Source organism: Bidens hawaiensis, unplaced genomic scaffold, assembly GCF_021521415.1.
Source record: "Bidens hawaiensis isolate Kalapana, Puna unplaced genomic scaffold, B.hawaiensis_p1.1 tig00020807_1, whole genome shotgun sequence".
In the NCBI taxonomy this organism is placed as follows: domain Eukaryota; kingdom Viridiplantae; phylum Streptophyta; class Magnoliopsida; order Asterales; family Asteraceae; genus Bidens; species Bidens hawaiensis.
In genome coordinates, this window is record NW_027493207.1 from 345793 (window position 1) to 368591 (window position 22799).

General features: G+C 34.3%; 1 protein-coding gene and 1 pseudogene across 2 annotated transcripts in view; one reads left to right on the forward strand and one right to left on the reverse strand.

The window, feature by feature from the left end:
* Positions 1 to 22799, forward strand: part of LOC143561828 (pescadillo homolog) — a 95040-nt pseudogene that overhangs the window by 52749 nt on the left and 19492 nt on the right. Inside the window, exon 3 of the transcript XR_013140382.1 lies at positions 21711 to 21755. The product of XR_013140382.1 is annotated as a pescadillo homolog (transcript). The remainder of the gene's footprint in view (positions 1 to 21710; positions 21756 to 22799) is intronic.
* On the reverse strand, positions 17454 to 18352 carry LOC143561829 (putative membrane-associated kinase regulator 6). The gene has a single exon (XM_077049800.1). It carries the CDS (start codon positions 18267 to 18269, stop codon positions 17679 to 17681), a length of 591 nt encoding a protein of 196 aa, XP_076905915.1. The 5' UTR covers positions 18270 to 18352; the 3' UTR covers positions 17454 to 17678.

Here is a 22799-nt window from a genome sequence, read left to right on the forward strand (position 1 = left end):
AGTGCTTTAAGTCTTAATTATCAAATTTAGTGTTCCATTTTTGCGTCTTAAGTCTTAATCGATTCCTAGATTGTTATTGTTTTGCAAGTTGTAAAAGGTTGATTTGTTAATGGTAGAAAAGTATAGTGAATTATTAGTGTTAAATTGTTATATATATGAACTTTACATGATAGTAAAATTACCGATATCTCACCGCGACAACCAGATATCGGTCATTGACCGATATCCGATATTTTCCGCATTAACTGCTTAGATATCTGATTATCTGATTCTGATTATTCAGCAGTAATAATGGATGAATTTTGAATAATGGCAGGGTCTTATTTAAACATCATCAAGAGAAGGGTGAAGTTCATATGTCCTGCTGATATAATCCCGCCCTTTATCGAGGTAGATCTGAAGCTGGTAATGGGGGATCTCAAAGTTCATCCTGCTTTGAAACTTGTTCGGCCTGAAAGCGAACCAATTTGCAAGATTGCAGGGGCAAGGGTTTCTGAAACCAAAAAGTCTAAATGAAAAAAGTTGCAGCATGTATCTATAAAGATTTTGAAAGCTCAGATTGTTAGTTAACCTAGCACAGGTGGTGCTTCTAGTTTCATTTATCTATGGAGCTTTATAAAAACTAGTGAACATGGCTTTTTGTTATATCATAGATCTGTTTATTTATTTTGTTTTGAAGAAGATGACTTGTTGAGGTTGTTAGAAAACCCAGATAAGTCGGTGTGCGTCGTAAAATGACTTTTGTATTATTGTTTGACTATGTTTTTCTAGCTCGAATAGTCCTTAAAACATGCTCGAGCATGAAGGCTCGGTTGAGCTATCGACTTGAGTTTGAGGGTGATCAATTAGAGCTTAAATTTTTTTTTTATGGTCATATTTTAACGAATATGATTGACTATCTTGACTATGTATAACTGATTTGGCTATTATATTTAACAATTGGCTAAATGATCATGTTTGAGCAAATTTTACTATAAATGTTCATGTCTGACCAATTTGAATTACAAATGGCCATGATTTAACAATGTTGATTGTAACATGCCATTATTTGCCAATTTTGAGTTTATTTTTATCATTTTGAAGTTCGTACAAGTGTTATATGTTGATAATCCTAACAACCGTTCACAAACTATCAAAAGCCTAAATAACACATTTTAAAGTTAAACTATACATTTATCAATATGTTTAGTATCTCTCAACATATTCCTTCACTTCGAAGTCATTTGGCGGAGTTGCTTCGCATTCTTTCACAATAGAAGTGAACACCTGTTTCCAAAAGCCACCCGATCTTTGTTAATGAGTTGATTTTTCTTTTACTTAGGTTTGTTTGGGAACATTTTTCTTTTACTTAGTAACTAACACAAGTGTTGATGTTTTAGCCTATACATGGATGTATAGCAATTACTTGTAAACATACGATTAGTGTCGTCCCTAACTTTTTACACTTCATGTATACTCTCACTTTCATATCGTGTTGAATTGCTTTCCCTAATTTTTTTGCTTTCTCTTACGGTGTCGCTCAGACTTTCCAAAACCTCTTTTTAATTATATAATATTAGTTTATTTCTATAAAAATAAATTTATTTTATAGTTATAAGGAATTGTTTAATAGAAAATGCATTTCATTAATAATAAAAATAACAAAATAAAAACATAATACACACTTAAAATAAATTTATCTAATCCCACCTTCAACACCTTGCGATTTACACCTTCAATTGTTGTATACATTTATTGATATGTTTGTTAATGCAAGTATCTATCAACATATTCTTCTGATTCAAAGTCATTTGACGGAGTTGCTCCACATTCTTTCACAATAGAAGTGAACACTCGTTTCCAAAAAAACATCTGATCTCTGTTAGCTAATATTGTCCCGATATTCTCGATAACATTTACTCAAGCATTTGGCAGCGCCACTTCTTTTTGGTAGTTCAATGCTCTTGGCTTCCTCCTACTAATGGGATTTTCTTGTTCCATGCTCTTTTGTTTGTAAAGTCAAATGTGTGAAATTATTGTTTGCTAATGTTATGGCAAGTATTAACACTAAAGTGTTATTCAGAGACATCTCTAGTTTAGTTAAAGATATTGATTGGTAGTGAAAATTGATTTAGTTAAAAGCTAAGTTATACTAGCCTTTTAAAAATGATTTATTAACTTTTTAAAAAGTTAATAAATTATATAAGTTTTTTTGGCAAATAAAAAAAACTTACGGATTTTAACTTATCAACAAGGCAGAGTAAAGAGCTTTTGACAAGTTGGAGAAGTGTAACTTATTAACTTATTGTATTTGATTTATCTATTATACCTCTCAAAACCCATTACACTCATTTAAAAAAAAAGTGTTATTTTGGCTTTTCCCATCACATAAGTTAACCCAAACATTTTTTTAAAAACTCATTTTAATTGATTCATAAGTTTAATAAGTTATCTTAACAAAAAAAAATCATTTTTGACTTAAATAAGCAATTCCAAACACACCCTAAATCTTACTCTAAATCATATCCTTATCCGGAACAAGGATTGTGTTATCCTCATTCCAAACGGTTAGGCCCCTTTTGAAAAAGAAAGTCAAACCTTTTATAATTTTTAGGGGTGTAGAGGGGTAGTCAGACAGTCAGCCAACCCCTTCCTCTTTAGTCTTTAACTCTTTATTGCAAAGAAAGCTTTGGGTTTTGGGTTTCATAAATATAACGACTAGGCGTGCCCTCAATTTTATTTCCACCCCTCCACTTTTAAATTCTTTTCAAACAAAGCATATTTTCATTTTTATCTTTTCTAAAGCATTATTCCATGCATACCAAAAATGAACAAATTTCTATATCATATCATATTATACATACAATTTAGTAATGTAATTAGCCCATAAGTCATACCTTTGATAATTTTGCAACTAATTTACAAATTCATCTAAGTTATTTATAATATTGTCACATAATGTTGTTTGAGTATGTATTCCGTCACATCTAAGTTAATTTCTACATAAAAAAAAACTAAAAGAATATATTTGAGTGTGTAAATGATGGGTTTAACTACGTATGTGAGATTCATTGGTTTGCTTACGAGATTATGGATTAAACTTACATGTAAAATCGGTGAAAATTAAATTAAAACCGATCAAGGCCGTTAATCATTGATGTTTAGTTCTTTTTGTTTTATCGGTTTTTATTTAGTTATTTACTGAACACATATTCGTTTTCTCATATTTGTCTTGTCACAGAAGTCGGTGTGTCAATGCTATAGAATCGCTGTACTATACGAATATAAATAAATCTAGAAGTAGTGGCAAAAAAGAGAGAAAAAATAAAGAAAAGCAAAAGTCACCTCACAACACAACCCCCTTCACTTTGACATACACTTTATTTCTGACCCTATCCTTTGAGAACCTTTCTTTTCTTTCCCTTTTTCATTTGTCTCACAAGTCTTTTCTTTTTGGGTCTTTTAGTTTTACCAATAAACGCTTTGTTTCTTTTCCTTTTTCTCCTTTTTTTTGGAAATTTCTTTTACGGCCCTTTAACTTTAAGTTTGTCTATTGTTAGACCATTTATTTAATAAAAAGGTGTTTTTAGCCTTAATTTAAGCAATTCTTCAAATCAAAAGTTACTATTACATAGTGGCTTACTTTTCTTTTCCTATGCATTACTACATTAGTATAGAATATAGATAATGTAACACTATGACATTTAGATCTTATAGCGTTATCTTGATATTACTATTATAAGAATGATCAACAAGATGCTACAAAATTCCAATTATTGTCACCTTAAAATTTTACCATATGATATATGAACCTTTTTCTGAATTTTTAGTGATTTATACATGTCTTGTAGGTCTTTTTTTTTATTTTGAAAACATGTGAAATCTATCAATATATATTAACATATAGTATCTATCAGATAGCTTTAGTTTTCAGATTATATTGGCTTGTCATATATACAATTAGCTATCCAAAAACCGTAAACACTAACAACACTCCTCTCACCCGATTATGATACCCGAATTACACCCTCCTAACCTCACAAGTTTTGGTTGGTTATGAGTCCTTTTTACTTTATACTTGAGCTTAAAGTGTGAAGGTTTGTAAATATCAAGTTTGGTATCGGTCGGTACCAAACTCATCTTTAAGAAGATTTAGAGAATGAAATGTGATGATAAATTAAATGTTTTTATTAAAATTTTCAATAAAATTTTAAGGATAAATCAATTTAAAAAAATATATTTGAATGCTCCTTATTATATTTGTGTTTAAAGTTTAAACTTGAAGTCCTGAATAATAATAATAACCAGTGTTGTAAAACTCGGCCTAGGCGGCCGAGTACTCGGCGCCTAGGCGCTCCTCACCACTTCACTGCACCGCTTTTCTTCTCCAAGGTCAAAAAATTCAGAATCGGCACTAGGCGGTCCAACTCGGTCCTAGGCGGGCCAACTCAGACCTAGACGGCTCTACTCGGGCTAGGCGGTCCAACTCGGTGTTAACAAAATTTTGACTTTTATTATAAAAACTCAATTTTTCCAAAAGCTTATCACTGTTTTTTGTTCCTTTTCACACTAAGATGCAACCTAATTTATGTTCTAAACTTGCAACCACCATTGTTATCATACGATTCGAAGTTCTAAACTCGCAAACATCTTATTTAATTACGGTTTAGGTACATGTTTCATCAAATGAGACATGTTCTTGAACTAATATGTATGTGTTATTGATTGTTTTTGTAATTTTCATTTGTATTTTGTAAAATATTTAGTAAACTTTTTTATATTTGACATATATATAATCTCCGGAAAATGAATTTCTTTATAATATACCATATCCGAGCACTCCCCGAATACACCCCGCCTAGACCGAGTACTCACAACTCCCTAGTCGACCGCCCTGGAAGCGGCTAGCGACTTTTGCAACCTTGATAATAACAACGGTAAAAGAAATAAATTAATAATAATAATAAGCATCGGAAAATGCAACGTAAAACAAATACAAATACACGACTCGTCTTTCTTTTCCTTACTGACCACGACTGCAAAAAGCTTACCCTAGCTTAGCTTCCATTAAACCAAAGAAAAAGAAAGCTTTCTCCCCTCTAATATTACTCCCTCCGTTCCATAACAAGTCATGGTTTGAAAAACATAAATTTTTAAAAAACTTTGAATTATTGCACTTTTTGCTTGACAAATAACTATAATGCCCGTTACATATATAAAAAGACAAAATTTAAAAAGTTTCAATGATTGTATTTGTGTAAAGGTAAACATGGAAATTAGTTAATAAATTTTAAAAGTGAACACTACACTTTCGAAGGGACGGAGGGAGTAATAATTATACCCACCATCCATCCATCCATTCATTCATTCTCACCTCAACATTAATCAATGGATGTCTTCAGCCTTCTTAAATTCTGGCAAAACGCCGCCGTCGGAGACTCCATTGACGATGGAGTCTACAAGCGAAATGGGAAGAATAACTACATCGGATGGACTCTAAAAGTGAATGCTTTTGGCTGGAGGGTGAGAATGGGAAGAATAGCTACACCGGATAGACTCTATAAGCGAAATGTCATTGATGAAATCAAATGGTGTCTTTTATGTGAAGGTGAGAAGGAATCGGAGGAACCTATCTTATTAGCTTGCTATGTTGCATCGGTCATAAAATCAAGGAGCTAGAGCTCAAAACGCAAATTAATTTCAACCATTATCCATCAACATAAGCAAACTATGATATTAATAACACAGTTTATAAGATTTTAACACCAAAAAATAAAAATAAAAATAAAACAGGAGGTAAATCCAGGAGTACGTATAGGAAGGTTAATCTTTACCAGAAAATAATGAATACAAAATATAACAATATATAAAGACAAAGTGACTTGACATAGGATCATAAGCTATTAATTGTACGTACTATTGATTCCATTCAACCAGATATAATAGTTTCACTAATCTACAGTTTTACTTTCGTTTTTCTTGTATTTTATAAATATGGGGTTCAGTCTTGGGTTTTTGTAACTTTATAAAACTTTACCAAAAATTAGGGATAATATTATCTTAAGAACGCCATGTTTAGCTGTCTAGTTCAGGGATCTTTGGTTCTTGTTTAATCGTTATAATTTTTGCATAATTTCTAAGCCTTTTTCCTTTTACAAAACATTGGATGAAAGGATTTGTCATATTTGTGACTTCCTAAAGTAAAATACATTTTTCTCAGAGTTTTTTTTTACCAGAATGGATTGGGTGAAAAAAGTCAAGGGCGGATTCAGTATTGAGCCAGGGGGAGCGTATGCACCCCCTCAAATTCGTATTTTCTTTTATAAACTTCTACTATATCAGGTTCAAAGACCCTAAGTGCCCCATCCGTGGTTTTTTAGTGCCCCAAACTCAACTTTTCGAGCAAACTTTTCAAACACAAGTGTATTTTTTCTTTCACAAAATAACAATTAAGCTTAGATTATTTAATTGTTTAACCACTTCATCAATTAGTTATTAATATAGTGAGATATTTTGTTAGTTTAATCGGACCATTATAAAAATTAGAACAAAATATGATAGTATTTAGAACATCATTTCTTTTTTATAATTCAACACTATTTAACTTTAAATTTTTTTATTTCTACATAAGAGCGCTTTGTGCCGTAACAATCATGCAAAAGTTTTTATTAACTCTAATATGTATTTCGTTATTGTGTTTTGGAGAAATTTATTGTATACATTTCTATACGTGGTTTGTTTAATGTAATTCCATTGGACCTGACCCATTTTGGTTTGACCCGTTTTAGTTTGACTTGACCAATTCTGTGTTGACCGTTTTTTGCACCCACTGGCAGAATTTATTGGATCTGCCACTGAAAAAGTATTTATCAAAATGGGTGATATTAAAACTATTTACCAAAATAAGTTATTTTCACTCTCTTATTAAATATAAGAATAATTTCTATTACAATTTTTTTTATATGTAACTAGATTTTCATCCCGGCGCAACGACAGCTGGCAAAAACCGAAAGTTAAAACCCGGGCGTTGGTAAAACCCGAACATTACGACGATGAGTCGACACGAATTCGGTCAGTACCAGCTGCGTTCATAACAATATAGACACCATTGGTAAAATTTGAGGGTTAAAACCCAAAATATTAATTCGTCAAATTAACATATAAAAAAACAAATATTGAAGACGATGTTTAGTTGGTTGTTAAACCCATGCGGTGGTAAAACCAAAGCATTGTCGGTTCTGAGCATTGAGACGGTAACTTGACACGAATTTGGTCGGTTTTGATTATGTACCTTACGGTACCGGAATTAAAAAAAACGAAAAAATAAAAAATTTGAGGTGGACCAACGGCCAGTTTGGGGGGGGGGGGTCGTCCGGTAGCGTTGACGGTCATGGGCTTTAAACAAAACCGCAAGTTTGCGCAAACTCGTCCGGTTTCTTTCAAATTTGTTATGGTACCAGCACTAAAAAGAATTGACGTTTGATCAGTTTCCATTACGTTTATTATAGTAACTGAACTAAAAAAAAAGACAAAATTCGCTGACTAATACGGTGCCGCCAAGTGGCCCAATAAGCCACTTGCGGCACCAAACTTGTAAATTATATATAGTTATAATAAGATATACAAAAGATATATGTATATTGAAAATTAATAAAACTCACATTTATTCTTTTGCATCTCATTTTTTCAATATTATTCAAATACTTTTTGAAAACTGTGTATTTGATTTATATTTTAATTTAAGTGACGGAACCGACTAAAGAAAAGGTTTATATTATTATATTTTGGTTTTTCATTTTTGATGTTTTTATTGCTATATATTCTTTTTATGGTTTTTTTCAAGTTATTTTCACATATTAAGGGGCCTATAAATTAAAATGACTTGATATTAATTACGATATTTATTTTATCAAGTCAGATGTAATTCGTTGGGCCATCAATACCGATATTGTATTGCATCGTAAACCTTGCGATATAAAAAAATACTTTATTTTGAATACAATTTCGTCGCAACAAAATTTATACTATAGTGTCAAAGCAAAAAAAATATTAAAATGGTTGTGAAAACTATTAAAACGAATTTGGTACCGATTCCAATAAAACCGATACAAGTACCAATGTTGTTCGATCAGAAAATGCTCGGTTTGCCATGGTACCGGTACAGTGTAGACACTCATAGCTCACAATATCAAAAGTAATACTCAATATTGTTTGGTCATTCTTTTGACTTCTTTTGTTTTGTTTTGGTATTATCTTTAAATCAAATTTTAAGCATCCCTAATATATATTTAAAAAAACACGAAGTAAACAATAGTGTGATAATGATAATAATAATAACAATAACAATAACAATAAAACCAAAATATGATAATATAAAACTTATACCTTAACTAACTTTTACACAAAAATGTGAACTTTATTACTTTTCAATATATATATTTTTTTATATATACTTAAATCAGAAAAATATATTATAAATTATTCTTATCCATTAATATTAAAAGTGAGAAAAGACAATTTATAAGAAGAAAGAGAAAAAACACGTATTTGGTAAATAATTTTTAAATCACCTATTTTAGTAATATTTTTTTCACCCAACCTATTTTGGTAAAAAAAACTCTTTTTCTCATAAATAAAAGTTATATAAATCCGAGATTGAAATAGTTTAGCTGACATTGAGAAACAAAATTAAATAAATTGGATTTTTGATAGTACAAACTATAGACCGTCGTTGATAATAATCCATACTAATAATTTGATCAATAACACCTATAAGTTTCATTTTATAAAGTTTTCAAGAAAAATCTCATAATAAAAACTATATATTTACACTTAATTTTTACTCAATTTCTTGTAACTATTTTCATTTTGTTCAAATCATTTTGTGATCGAAATCAGTTTGGTCATTATGATACTAAGAGTGCCATTGTAGGAAAGAATTTTTTAGTGTTATCGGTTAAATTGCAAATATAGATATCGGCTAATATTTTAATTTGGATAATTAAATCCAATTTTTCAAATTGAAATGTAGAAAATTGAAAAGTATCAAACCTACTGTGTGATTGTCTTTAAAATAGTTAGTTTATAGATTTAGACTTAAGTTAAAATATAAAGGGAGACAAAAAGAAGAAGTGTGAGATATATTTGTGACCACACAAAAACCCCTTATAAATAAATGCAAAAAAATAAAATATCAAAATTATAACTTAAAATATAAATAAAAAACGAAAGTTTTAAAAAATTACTGTGTGACAGTCTTTTAAAATAGTTAGTTTATAGATTTTTTAAAAAAAATAGTTTTGTTCAGTTTTCATATAATAAATATCTACCTTTAAAAAAATAACTAGGATAGTAGGACGAAAAACATTATTCATATGGATTCACGATTCACGATCTTAAGAAGTTAGGAACGGAAAGCAGAAACATATAATTTGTTTATGGGCCTGAATAGACGATAACCCGGCTGGGGTGGGTTCGAACACCACATGTAACCAACGGATGTAACCAACGGGCTAAAGCCCACACCCGGTAATTCTACACACACCAAAAATAAATAAATAAATAAATACACCTAATATTATTGACCCTCGTATAGCTTATCAATTCATATCCTGTAACGCTTGTATGCGACTAACTACGTATTTACTCAAACTTGCAAATTACATATCGTTGTTAGCTTATTATTTTAGCCTTTATCAACTTATCAAGAATTTAAATTTTAACCTAGTCATTTAGCCTGGGGTGTGGAAAAAAAACCAAAAAATCCGTAAACCGAAACATATCAATAACCAAAAAAACCACTCCCAATTGCAAATTCGGTTTTCGATTTGAACACTAGCCGTATCTGAATTTAAAATTTGGTTTTTTAAATCAGATAAATAAAATTTTGAATTCGTTTTGTTTGTTTTGTTTGGTTAACCGAATTCGATTTGTATGTACATATGACAATTGTGAGTTTGTTTTTGTGCCTAATGCTTAGACCATCCGTAGTCTATGGCGTTTTGAAGAGTTTTGAGGCCAAAACGCCGGGGAACACCGCCCCCTGGCGTTTTAAGTTTGGCGTTTTGATCTAGTGTTTCCTACATAACGTAGGACGACACGAATTTTGAGGGTTTTGTGAAAGAGAGGTAGAGAGGGGGATGAGGGAGAGACGTTTTTTTTGTGGTGGCGGGGGGAGGGGGGTCTGTAACATCCCGAAATTTCAAGATAATATTAATTATATTACTTAATAATAGAGGGAAAGTTTACTCGGGTTATCAGGAAATAAATAAAAGAATAGGAGTTGGTATGGGTCGGGCTAGTGTCGGGTAATGGACGTTGGTTATGGATTTGGATTAATTGAGATGGGTTAAATGAGAATGGGATTTCAGGGATATAAATACCCCCAAAATCCCAAAATATCTTCATTTTCACCAAACTCCCTAACACACACACACACCACACACATACCGCCGCCGGACCGAAGGCAGATCCGGGCAGATCCGGCAGACCCGAGTGAGAGAGAGAGCGATTAGTGGTGATAAGCAAGTAAACGAGATCCAAACAAGCCCAAAAAGGTATGATTCTTGACCTTTAAGGTTTAAAGATCCAAGCTTTTTAGTGTATAAGCGACCGAAGATGGTCGGGAAGTGTAGTGGGTGATATTGAACCATAGCAAGGGTGTTAAAAACGCTCAAAATGCTGGAAAGAAACCGAACAGCGGCTGTCTGGGTAACTTCGCATTCATCTGGGCAACTTCGCCTTCAACGCGATGAACTTCGCCTGAGGCCAAGTTCGCCTGATGATAACTTCGCCTGAAGCCAAGTTCGCCTGATGGCAACTTCACTGTAAAGCTAAGTTCGCCTAGCTGGTAACTTCGCCTACAGCTAAGTTCGCCTAAGGTTAACTTCGCCTAGAGCTAAGTTCGCCCGAGGGTTAACTTCGCCTAAAGCCAAGTTTGATTAGAAAATAAATTATAAAGCGATAAGTTAAAGTAAGCTAATACTAGGCCACCAGATTAGATCAGACGAGTATTGATACGTGTAACTTGTACAGTCAGCCGAGCTCAGATAGAGAAGGGATTTACAGCTATCAGAAAAAGAAGCAGAATTCAGGTGAGTTTCTAGCCCCATTTATGTGTTACGTTTTCGGGGCTGTGTGCATACTCAATATGTTTGTTAATACACTTATCCTAAGAGATAAGTGTATGCCTTATATGGATAATGTGAAATATATGAATGATTGCTTGATGGTACGTGAACGATCTTCGGATATTGCACGTACTGTCAGGTTGCAGCGCTAAGAATAAAGTAAGTATGTTATGTAGGTTTATGTGTATGAATATGATAGAGATAGTAGAAGAAAGAAATGATAACGTATGGTTGTATGGTTACGAAGAGGGTACCGAGCCCTAGTAATACTCGAGGAATGTAGGGCGTAATGCTCTTTATAACGTAAGATATGAAAGTAAGATAATACAAAAGAAAGTAAGAAAGTATGAACGAAAGGATATAATTTTATGTGTATGCCGTGTATGGTATATGTGATCGATACGGTTGATTGCTTGACGGTACGTGAACGATCTTCGGATATTGCACGCATCGTCAAGGGAAGTGACTAGCTCCTTACATGGATATTAAATAATAAAGTATAGTGTTCCTTTTATGGAAGGTATAGTGTTCCTTTTATGGATAGTAAAGTGTTCCTTCTATGGATAGTATAGTGTTCCTCCTATGGAAATTATATATGGTAGGGTAATGGTAATGGTTCTTTTAATAAATATTACGTGACGATCCTCCTATGGATATTTATACAAGGTTAAGGTAGTAATATGTGTCTTCAGATACGGGAAGTAATATATGGGAATAAATTGTATGATACCTGATTAACTAGAACTCACTCAGCGTAGCTGACTTTTAGTATGCACGCAGGTGAGCCGATTACAGAGCTAGCAAGAGGATGACGCATGGCATGGATTGAACGGCTGGCATCTGAAGAAAGAAGTAAAGATGTTTTGAATATAAAGTTTTGTGTTATGGTATCAAAGAAAAGATTTAATGTTTTGTAACAAATGATTGATGTTTTATATTCCGCGAAAAGTTTTAATAAACTCTGATTTGAAGAACTGTGTTTATGAGTAAATCCGACGCTAAAGTAGGGTCACCGGGTTCGGGGCCTTACAAGTTGGTATCAGAGCATAAGTTCGAGAGATTTAAGCATCCTACATGCTTAGACTCGAACAGAGAATGGGATTTAAGTAAGAAAAGAAAGAAGATGCCAGTTCAAGAATGCCATGTGTCGCTCATGCAAAAATCAGTAAAGGTAAGGTGTATGATTAAATGATATATGTTAATGAGAAAGAAAAGATACGTGAACGATAAGGATAGAAGTAATTGATTGTTTGATTTGACTAACTGCTTAAGTAGAACCAGCACAAATAGACTCATAAAGGGAAGCAAATAGGACACGGAAAGCAACGTGATCAGCTAGTCACAGCTGGCCACTGTTATTACCTGTTAGCCTTGCTATCCTTGTACTAAATAGTTCCTTGAGTGATGATGTTTGTGTTGTCCCTTTAAGAATACTGATGGCTGGAGCTGGAGAAGTTGTGGGAACTGGGGGTCGCACTGGACGTCGTGGCAGGCCTCGTCTTGTCCGGCAACCCTCGGTAGAAGAAGTTTCCCACACCGAAGATGAAGGGAGCGCCGCTGGAGGAGACCAGAACAACAACGAAGAAGTTCAACTTAGCCCTGCGGTTCAAGCAGCCATTGTTCAAGCTGTAGTTGCTGCTGTGAAGAACCTGAATCCCGAAGGATCTGCTGGAAGCCGTGAACGAACCGTTGAAGGGGCAGGTGGTAATAATAGAAAGGATGACGAGAGGGAAAGGGGTGACTCGAGTGAGGTAAAGTCTGTGAAAGATGATGATAGGAAGAGGGGCCGAGGCGGTTGCAACTATAAGTCCTTCAAAGGTTGTGACCCGCCTAAGCTGACTGGTTTAGGAGACGCAATCGCTACTCTTCAGTGGATAACCGCCATGGATAAGGTTATCCGCATTAGCGAGTGCCGTCCTGACCAAGCTGTCGGTTATGCCACTCAATCTTTTGAAGATGAGGCTATGTATTGGTGGGAGAGTGTGGAGCAGAGGAAGACCTGTGAAGAGATCAAGGCGATGAGTTGGAATGACCTAAAGGACATGGTGATGAAGAGGTTATGCGCTGATACAGAAGTTGAAAGAGTGGAGATGAAGTTTCTGAATTTGAAAGCGGGAGAGATGACACAACGGGAGTATACTACTGAATTCAACCGCATGTCTAGGTTGGTACCTGACATGGTGAACACCGAAGCTAAAAGGATCAAGTGTTACGTAAGGGGACTTCCGCGGAATGTTCACACTTTGGTTAAGTCTAGTAAGCCCGCAACATTTGACTCGGCCGTGGAATTGGCCGAGATGATTTATGAGGACCTTGCCAACTGTGAAGGGGAGAAGATGGAACCGAAGAAAAAGAACCCAACCCCAGAACCAGAGGAAGCCAATGAGGTGGATCCACGCAAAAAGAAGGCAAGGCAAGAGGGGTTCACTGCTTGTGAAAAATGTGGGAAGAGACACCCCGGAGAGTGCAGAAAGGGATTAGGTGTTTGTTACAGGTGTGGAAGAGCAGGACATTCCTCTTGGGAATGTAATGATTACCATAGGTGTCACAACTGTGGAGGACGTGGGCACCTAGCAAGGGATTGCAAGAAGCCAAAGGGAGGACATGAAGGAGAGAAGAGTGCTTGAGGTTTAACAGATTCCTCCGTATGCTTAGAGAAGCCATTCAAGAAGGCTAGATGCTAGCCATAAGTATTAAATCTATGTGTAACTTATTGATGACTCGATGCGTGTTGTTTTATGTTGAAATTTAGACTGGTGTTTATTAATTATGGTACAAATTGTCTGAATGCATGTTAGTCCTGATAAATTGACGTGTTGTGATAGAGTGTCGACTTAGGCTTTAGCATTAATATGATATAAGACAAAGCCTCTTAAAGATCGAAACGAGACTTGGTACATTGAGGGCCTCATGGACAAGCTACCTTAAATAGCTAATACACATGACCACCATTCGATGACTGCAAAGTCGGAAGTAAGAAGGGTAACACAGAAAACGAAGGCGATTCAATAAAGCGTGTAAATATAGGAAGTTTTCCTTTTATAGGGAATAAGTTAGGTTTCGGGGACGAAACATCTTTAAGGAGGGAAGACTTGTAACATCCCGAAATTTCAAGATAATATTAATTATATTACTTAATAATAGAGGGAAAGTTTACTCGGGTTATCAGGAAATAAATAAAAGAATAGGAGTTGGTATGGGTCGGGCTAGTGTCGGGTAATGGACGTTGGTTATGGATTTGGATTAATTGAGATGGGTTAAATGAGAATGAGATTTCAGGGATATAAATACCCCCAAAATCCCAAAATATCTTCATTTTCACCAAACTCCCTAACACACACACACACCACACACATACCGCCGCCGGACCGAAGGCAGATCCGGGCAGATCCGGCAGACCCGAGTGAGAGAGAGAGCGATTAGTGGTGATAAGCAAGTAAACGAGATCCAAACAAGCCCAAAAAGGTATGATTCTTGACCTTTAAGGTTTAAAGATCCAAGCTTTTTAGTGTATAAGCGACCGAAGATGGTCGGGAAGTGTAGTGGGTGATATTGAACCATAGCAAGGGTGTTAAAAACGCTCAAAATGCTGGAAAGAAACCGAACAGCGGCTGTCTGGGTAACTTCGCATTCATCTGGGCAACTTCGCCTTCAACGCGATGAACTTCGCCTGAGGCCAAGTTCGCCTGATGATAACTTCGCCTGAAGCCAAGTTCGCCTGATGGCAACTTCACTGTAAAGCTAAGTTCGCCTAGCTGGTAACTTCGCCTACAGCTAAGTTCGCCTAAGGTTAACTTCGCCTAGAGCTAAGTTCGCCCGAGGGTTAACTTCGCCTAAAGCCAAGTTTGATTAGAAAATAAATTATAAAGCGATAAGTTAAAGTAAGCTAATACTAGGCCACCAGATTAGATCAGACGAGTATTGATACGTGTAACTTGTACAGTCAGCCGAGCTCAGATAGAGAAGGGATTTACAGCTATCAGAAAAAGAAGCAGAATTCAGGTGAGTTTCTAGCCCCATTTATGTGTTACGTTTTCGGGGCTGTGTGCATACTCAATATGTTTGTTAATACACTTATCCTAAGAGATAAGTGTATGCCTTATATGGATAATGTGAAATATATGAATGATTGCTTGATGGTACGTGAACGATCTTCGGATATTGCACGTACTGTCAGGTTGCAGCGCTAAGAATAAGGTAAGTATGTTATGTAGGTTTATGTGTATGAATATGATAGAGATAGTAGAAGAAAGAAATGATAACGTATGGTTGTATGGTTACGATGAGGGTACCGAGCCCTAGTAATACTCGAGGAATGTGGGGCGTAATGCTCTTTATAACGTAAGATATGAAAGTAAGATAATACAAAAGAAAGTAAGAAAGTATGAACGAAAGGATATAATTTTATGTGTATGCCGTGTATGGTATATGTGATCGATACGGTTGATTGCTTGACGGTACGTGAACGATCTTCGGATATTGCACGCATCGTCAAGGGAAGTGACTAGCTCCTTACATGGATATTAAATAATAAAGTATAGTGTTCCTTTTATGGAAGGTATAGTGTTCCTTTTATGGAAGGTATAGTGTTCCTTTTATGGATAGTAAAGTGTTCCTTCTATGGATTGTATAGTGTTCCTCCTATAGAAATTATATATGGTAGGGTAATGGTAATGGTTCTTTTAATAAATATTACGTGACGATCCTCCTATGGATATTTATACAAGGTTAAGGTAGTAATATGTGTCTTCGGATACGGGAAGTAATATATGGGAATAAATTGTATGATACCTGATTAACTAGAACTCACTCAGCGTAGCTGACTTTTAGTATGCACGCAGGTGAGCCGATTACAGAGCTAGCAAGAGGATGACGCATGGCATGGATTGAACGGCTGGCATCTGAAGAAAGAAGTAAAGATGTTTTGAATATAAAGTTTTGTGTTATGGTATCAAAGAAAAGATTTAATGTTTTGTAACAAATGATTGATGTTTTATATTCCGCGAAAAGTTTTAATAAACTCTGATTTGAAGAACTGTGTTTATGAGTAAATCCGACGCTAAAGTAGGGTCACCGGGTTCGGGGCCTTACAGGGTCCCACTACCCTCACTTTTTGCAAAATACTCAAAAGCTGACTAGGCGTCACATAACGCAAAATACCCGGGTGTGCATAGCTTTAACTACGTGTGATCTTAGAATTAATATTCTAATGAAATTACTTCAAGCCCGACCCAGTTACCCATTTACTCTCATAGTCTCATGAGTATTGACATATCTAATTAATCATATTACACATTCATTTAAGGCCGACATATAGCTCTTCATTATCATTTTGCTTGGGAGTTAGGTATTCAACTTGAAAATTTCGGTTTGTAAGGATAAATTCGGGGTTTTCAGTTTTCAACTTAGACCGGTCCTAATTGAATTCGGTTCGGTTAAATTACTTTGAGTTCGGATCAATTCTAATTTCGGATGCAGAAAAAAAATTTCAAATTCGAACAAACCGAATATCTTGTATCCAAACTGATAAACTCCCATGAGTTAACTCGAGTTGAAACATGCTCATTTTTCATAGAACATTAATGTGTTCTCTTGTTCAAATCTTGCTTCCAATTGTTTTCTACCGTAACCTTTTAAAGACGACCTCTAATTTATCTCAACATGTGACCGGCAACATTTAATTTGACTCATAAAGCAACCACAAATACAACTTCTAGGCAGGGCCGACCATAAGGTGTGGCCGGGTGGTCGACGGCCACAGGCCCGACACCCCGTAGGCCCGATTTTTTTTATTTATAAATTATATGTATTTTTATTAAAACAATATGTATATTTATTGTTTAAACTCAATTAGATAACCATTAGCTTGGTCTAGTGGCACCCAACCCAAAGGTTGTGGGTTCTACTCTCCTTTGAGTCATGTTAATCCTATTTTTATACAAAAGTTTATAACCAAGTAAACCCACATAAAAATTAAATTGTTTAAACCCAACAAAATACTTCTTTTACTTTCGGCCCAAAATTTTTTTTGCTTTCTCGGAGCGGCCCTACTATTAGTTCTGTCATGGCGCTTGTTCTTGTGATGGAACTTTGTCATTGTCGATTTAATTTGTGGAAGTAGAATGGTCTCTCTCAAAATGGGACATGAACTATAAAAGTGTTGATTTTACATTCCACGTGATTGTGCTTGTGGTCCTATCAAACCTTTGCTTAGTTGTTTGTTTTGGTGTGGGTCACAACAGCTGGAGTCCTCAGCCAATCAAAGCTCACACTTGATACATACAACTCTCAATTATATATACAGTTACAACAAGTCACATATATGTCAATAACACTTGTTTGGTACCAAAAATATGATTCATGAAAATAGTTAAGCAACATTATAAAACCGACATCGATCATCGGTCAAAAACCAACATTACATCCGATGAACATGTTTTTGCAACATGAACTTTACAAACATATATATTTGCCTAGGCATATGCAAATATATACATTTTCCTTTCCTTGATTGTATGTATTATATCAAAATTCAAATCAACAACTTTACAAAGTATCAATATCCCTAATTCATAATTTCATACCAATGGTTTTCTTGCAATGTACAACCGCCTCATGAATCGAGCTCTCCGAATCACAAGATCTTCTAAGATTATCTGCCCCGCTTGTCCTAGAACCCGAAGCACTTGAACATTCCCAATTCTCGACTCCCTTTACTTTGCTACTATGCTCGGTCCGTCCACGTGTCATTCTGCACCAAAGTGGCCTAACCAAGTCCAAATACTTTTGAATTATTATTTTTGGTAACTTGTTACACTTACGTAACGACACTGATCGGCTTTTACGAAAACGCCCTTCCCTTTGCGTGGTCGGAGAAACAGGAATAGGACAATGTGGTTTTGAAGGAACCACGATGCCATTTGAGATGAGCTTATCGACATGGACAAGAGTCATAGGGGTTTGATAGTTTGGCACTTTGAAATCAAAATCTTGATGAACGAGAAATCGTTTGGAGGGTGTAAGGTTAGGATCCATCTCGATGAAAGACGAGCCATCAAACGAGAGTCTAAAGGAGCGGTTCGGGCTATCAAGGGACGGGTTTCGGTTTACTAACCAAGTGTATGAAAAACTCTCAACGGAGAGTGGTTGTGAATCTTCCATAGATGAAACAAAATCTAAGTGCCAACAGTTTAAATTTCAAAGTGTGGAAGTGGTGGTTATATTTAACGGATATCCTAAACTATATATAACAATAAAAACACAATTATTTTGTGGTCCTTGCTATAATATATAATAAATAAACGACAAATGTGAACCCTACACATGTTGTAATGTCGCATATTATGTTTTTTAGTATTAGAAAAGATCAGGCATTGGTCCCTTACCTTAAAAATATATTGATAATGTAAAGTATAAACCATAAACAGGCATAAGTTGAGACATAGATACTTATCTTCATCTTATGAGAATTTTCATGTCATATAATCAAATAATAAAGACATTATATAATTAAGACATTTATGATTTTATGAACGAAAATTACCAAATGATTTTTCAAACATTAGGAAAATAATCCAAAAAATTTATATTTTATAATGTAGTTGTGTGGTATACAGGAAAGAGGACCCTTGAGAATAAAAAATTTTAATAGACCAAAACAACCAGAAAAAGATGTTGAAATTAATGGCTAAGACATTTGATTATCCATACTGTTTCTACAAGCAGAGCCCTGGATGAAATATTGAATTGTAGGAAATAATAAAGTGTAACCAAATTATGGTAATTAACATATTATATACTCAGCCAACTCTAAAATACAAAAAAGCCGGACACTGGTCCCCCTAGGCTGTTGGGAGGTAAATGGACATGAATCCTGGTAAGATAAAGAAGAAAGAGACTCCAAACCAAATGGTCTTTTAAGGACAAAAGCAATCTGTAACCAGATTCATGTTACTTGCACATATGTAATTAAATAATTATAACTCATTGTCTTCCAAACAACACGTAATGTGCAGACTGAATGCTGCCTTACCTCTATTTCGGGTTTGTGGCTAATAAGCTAGCGTGGGTTATTAGCAAATGTTGAAAATTTTAATTACTAAGTTGTAATAATGCAAGAGAATGATCTTATCTTAATATCCTTTAAACTGTACAAAGGTATAAATTTCAGACAATGGTATGATTCTAGCATAACGAAGTTTTCAATTTTAGTTTTAGTAATGATGGAGATAGATTTGACATTTTAACACCGGTTATAATATAGGGTGAGGCTAAGCATGCATGTCATACAAACTAAATAATCACTCTTAGTGAGTAAAAGTCATACAAACTAAAGTTTCAATAACGATGAAGATAGATTCGACATTTTAACACCGGTTATAATATAGGGTGAGGCTAAACATTAATGTCATTCAAACTAAATAATCACCCTTAGTGAGTAAAAGTCGAGAGATGATGTGACAAGTTTAGTAAGGGAAATGATACATCCAATAAAAACTGTAAAAGGGAATTTAGGCATAAAAATTATATATAATTTATTGATACTAGCCGGGCTTCCCATTCCCACAAAGAAAACAACTTAGAATAATCACTCCGACCTCACATAATTCAATTGCTATGTGGTATGTCATACAAACTAAAGAAAATTTCTAAATGCATGTGATTTCAAAAAAGTTTCTAAAAACAATTTCATGATGTTACTTTGAAGGTTTTCATTTTTACTTTTCTTAATGGTGTTACTCTATTTTTTTGATATTTAATGATTATGAACATAGTGTCTTATTCTATGGCCCTATAAAAAAGGATATTGTTTGGCAATATAAAAAAAGGTAAACATGGTATTATACACCAAATGGATTTATCTTTCAACTAGGATATTGTTTTTATTTCTTGCGATTCTGTTATGTTTGCCGTAGGTTTTTATCCTATAAATTAATCTTCATGTTTAGATTTTCTTTTTTGCATTTCTCTTAATAATTTTACACTTACATCTTGATCACCCATGTTTTGGATTGTTTAATTTGTCACATTATTAAGTAAGAATATATTATAGACTAATGGTTTTATAAATTACCTTTATTTGTAATTTTGAAATTTCATTAGTATTTAATTTTGACCTCTTCAGTAAACCGGCTTCAATTTTTTTTCTTTTATAACAATACAAGAAATACAGACTTCAGTGGTTAAAATAACATAGGAGACTAATTAACAAAAGTAATTACTATTGAACACTTTAAAAATACAAATATAAATAAAATAAAATAAAGCCAAAACAAAAGGGGAATAAAGCGGAAAAAGTTCTAGGGCTAGAAAGCAGAAAATGATAAATCGGAATATTGGTGCCCGTAACATATTTTTTAGATGTCATATTCATTCTTGGATAAGAACAACTATATTATATGTTTGTTTATTAAATACCGAATTATACAAGTTTATCAAACACTTGTACATATTATCTTTGACTATGTCAATTAATTGTTTCTATTCAACTTCAATGGAACCTATTCGAAGTTTTTGATATCAAGAATATAACCAAAATGTATAAGAAATTTGCACATATTAGATGAGACATAAGGCAATAGCAATATAGCACATATTAGATGATAGTTGAGGGAATAATGCAACGATTTCAGCCGTCTAATTAAGGTTTGAAATGTGTTGCTTGCATATTTAAGTTGATCATATACTCATCACAATTGGATTTTCCGTTTTCCATTTACTTAACTAAGTTTTGATATATTTTGGCATATTTGGACTACTTATTTTTGTTTTTTTTACAACTATTCCTACCGAGACGGTAGCAAAGACTGGCACCAATAATAGAACCGGAAACGAGTTACATAACCAAAGATTTCCACCTATCCCATCTAGATTAATACATATCGTCATAATTTAATCCACAAGAAACTCAAAACCTTTATGTTTTCAAGCACTTTAACAACCTCAATTGGCTTGTTTACAAAAAAGTACTCGTTTCTAACCTTCCATAAGCACCATATGTCCACTATAACAATGGAAAATACCATTTTTCTTTTATACCCCACGTTCGGAATCTGTTTTACAAGCTCAATTAAGTCTTAGACTCCTTTAACCTAAAAAGGCTGAACGTTGCACCACTTTCCAATTCTTTATCACACCACAGTCGTGACATAGCAAGATGTAAAAATGTGGTCCACCGAATTCTATGTGACAAAACAATTACTACATATATTCTGATACAATTTTTTATTTTATTTATTTGCGTTTTCTTTTATAAAGATTCAATAAACGCAGGTCGTAAAAAATGTTTTTAACCGGTATAAAACAAAGGTAACCGGCTAGCCCGTTTATAATAAACAGTAAGAGAAAACAAAAAAGCCCAATAACTTTGGAGAACTGGCCCAGGTGCTCATGGACATGGCTATAATATGCCTATATTATATACACCGAATAATATAAATCAACAGCAGACTTTTATCAACAGCCATGCCGTACAGGCCCGTAAGCTCACATCACATTACGAACTCGAGCGTTTAACCTGTTATGTTGATGAATTTACTTATAATTTGCTGCTGCACAGGGGAAGAAGAAGAAGGAAGGCAACGCCGCTAGATACATCACCAGGTCTCAAGCTGTTAAGTACCTTCAAGTCAGCCTCTCTGTTTTCAGGTATTGATTTTGATTCCATCTAGATCCTATCTGTATTTGATTAATTAACTAGCTTTAGAACAATTTATAAGTCACTTAAACCTTTTCAGATACACTTTGGCCATGATTCCAAACTGCGGTTAATTATAAATTTGAAACTTTTTAGTTAGTTAAAAATGTATGGTATTGTTATAAAAAGTTGTTGGAAAAGAAAACCATGATTTGTACATTTAGATATCTTGAAACATTAGTATGAAATTAAAATTATAAATGACCCATTGCCAAGTTAAATTTGACTCGTTAATGAAACTTAAAACTGGCCCTGTTTAGTGTAACAAATCAATGACTTGGTTCCAAAATGAATAGCATGACAATACACAAAACAAAGCAGGAAATGCTATCTGTTTGTGAACTATTCAGCAGAAAGTACATTTATGTTCTTTCGTAAAATATGAACATCCTGATTGCGCCCTTTTAGGGGAAGAAGACTTGCTAATAAGTGCAACTGAGGTTGTTATTCTTAAATTTAGAGACTCTTAGGCAACATATGTTCTAGAAACACTTAAGTGAAGCTCCACATGATGTCTAATAGGAAATTGATTGTATTTTACACACACATTCTCTTTTTTCTGTGACGACATTTAGTTATTAATGAATGGACTTGGTTTAATATATATGACTTAACTACAATATTTAATGTTTTTGGATGTTCAACTCAATAGGAGACTATGTATCTTCAAAGGCGTGTTCCCGCGGGATCCAAAGAAAAAGGTGAAGGGAAACCACCATACTTACTATCACATGAAGGATATCTTGTTTCTTAAACACGAGCCACTTCTTGATAAATTTCGTGAGATGCGAGCATATGAGAAAAAAGTCAAGAAAGCAGTGTCTAAGAAGAACAAGGATCTTGCTGAGCGGTTGTTGACAAGAAAGCCTACTTATACTCTTGATATGCTTATTCGAGAGAGGTTGGTGTTTAGCATATCCAAGTTTTAACCTTTTTACTTGCTGCTTTTAGTTTCTTTTAGTCTGTCACTTTCTGATATGCATTTTGTGTCTGGC

Coding starts and splice junctions, on each gene's coding strand:
- LOC143561829 (XM_077049800.1), bottom strand. CDS start 18,269: ATGGAAGATTCACAACCACTCTCCGTTGAGAGTTTTTCATACACTTGG.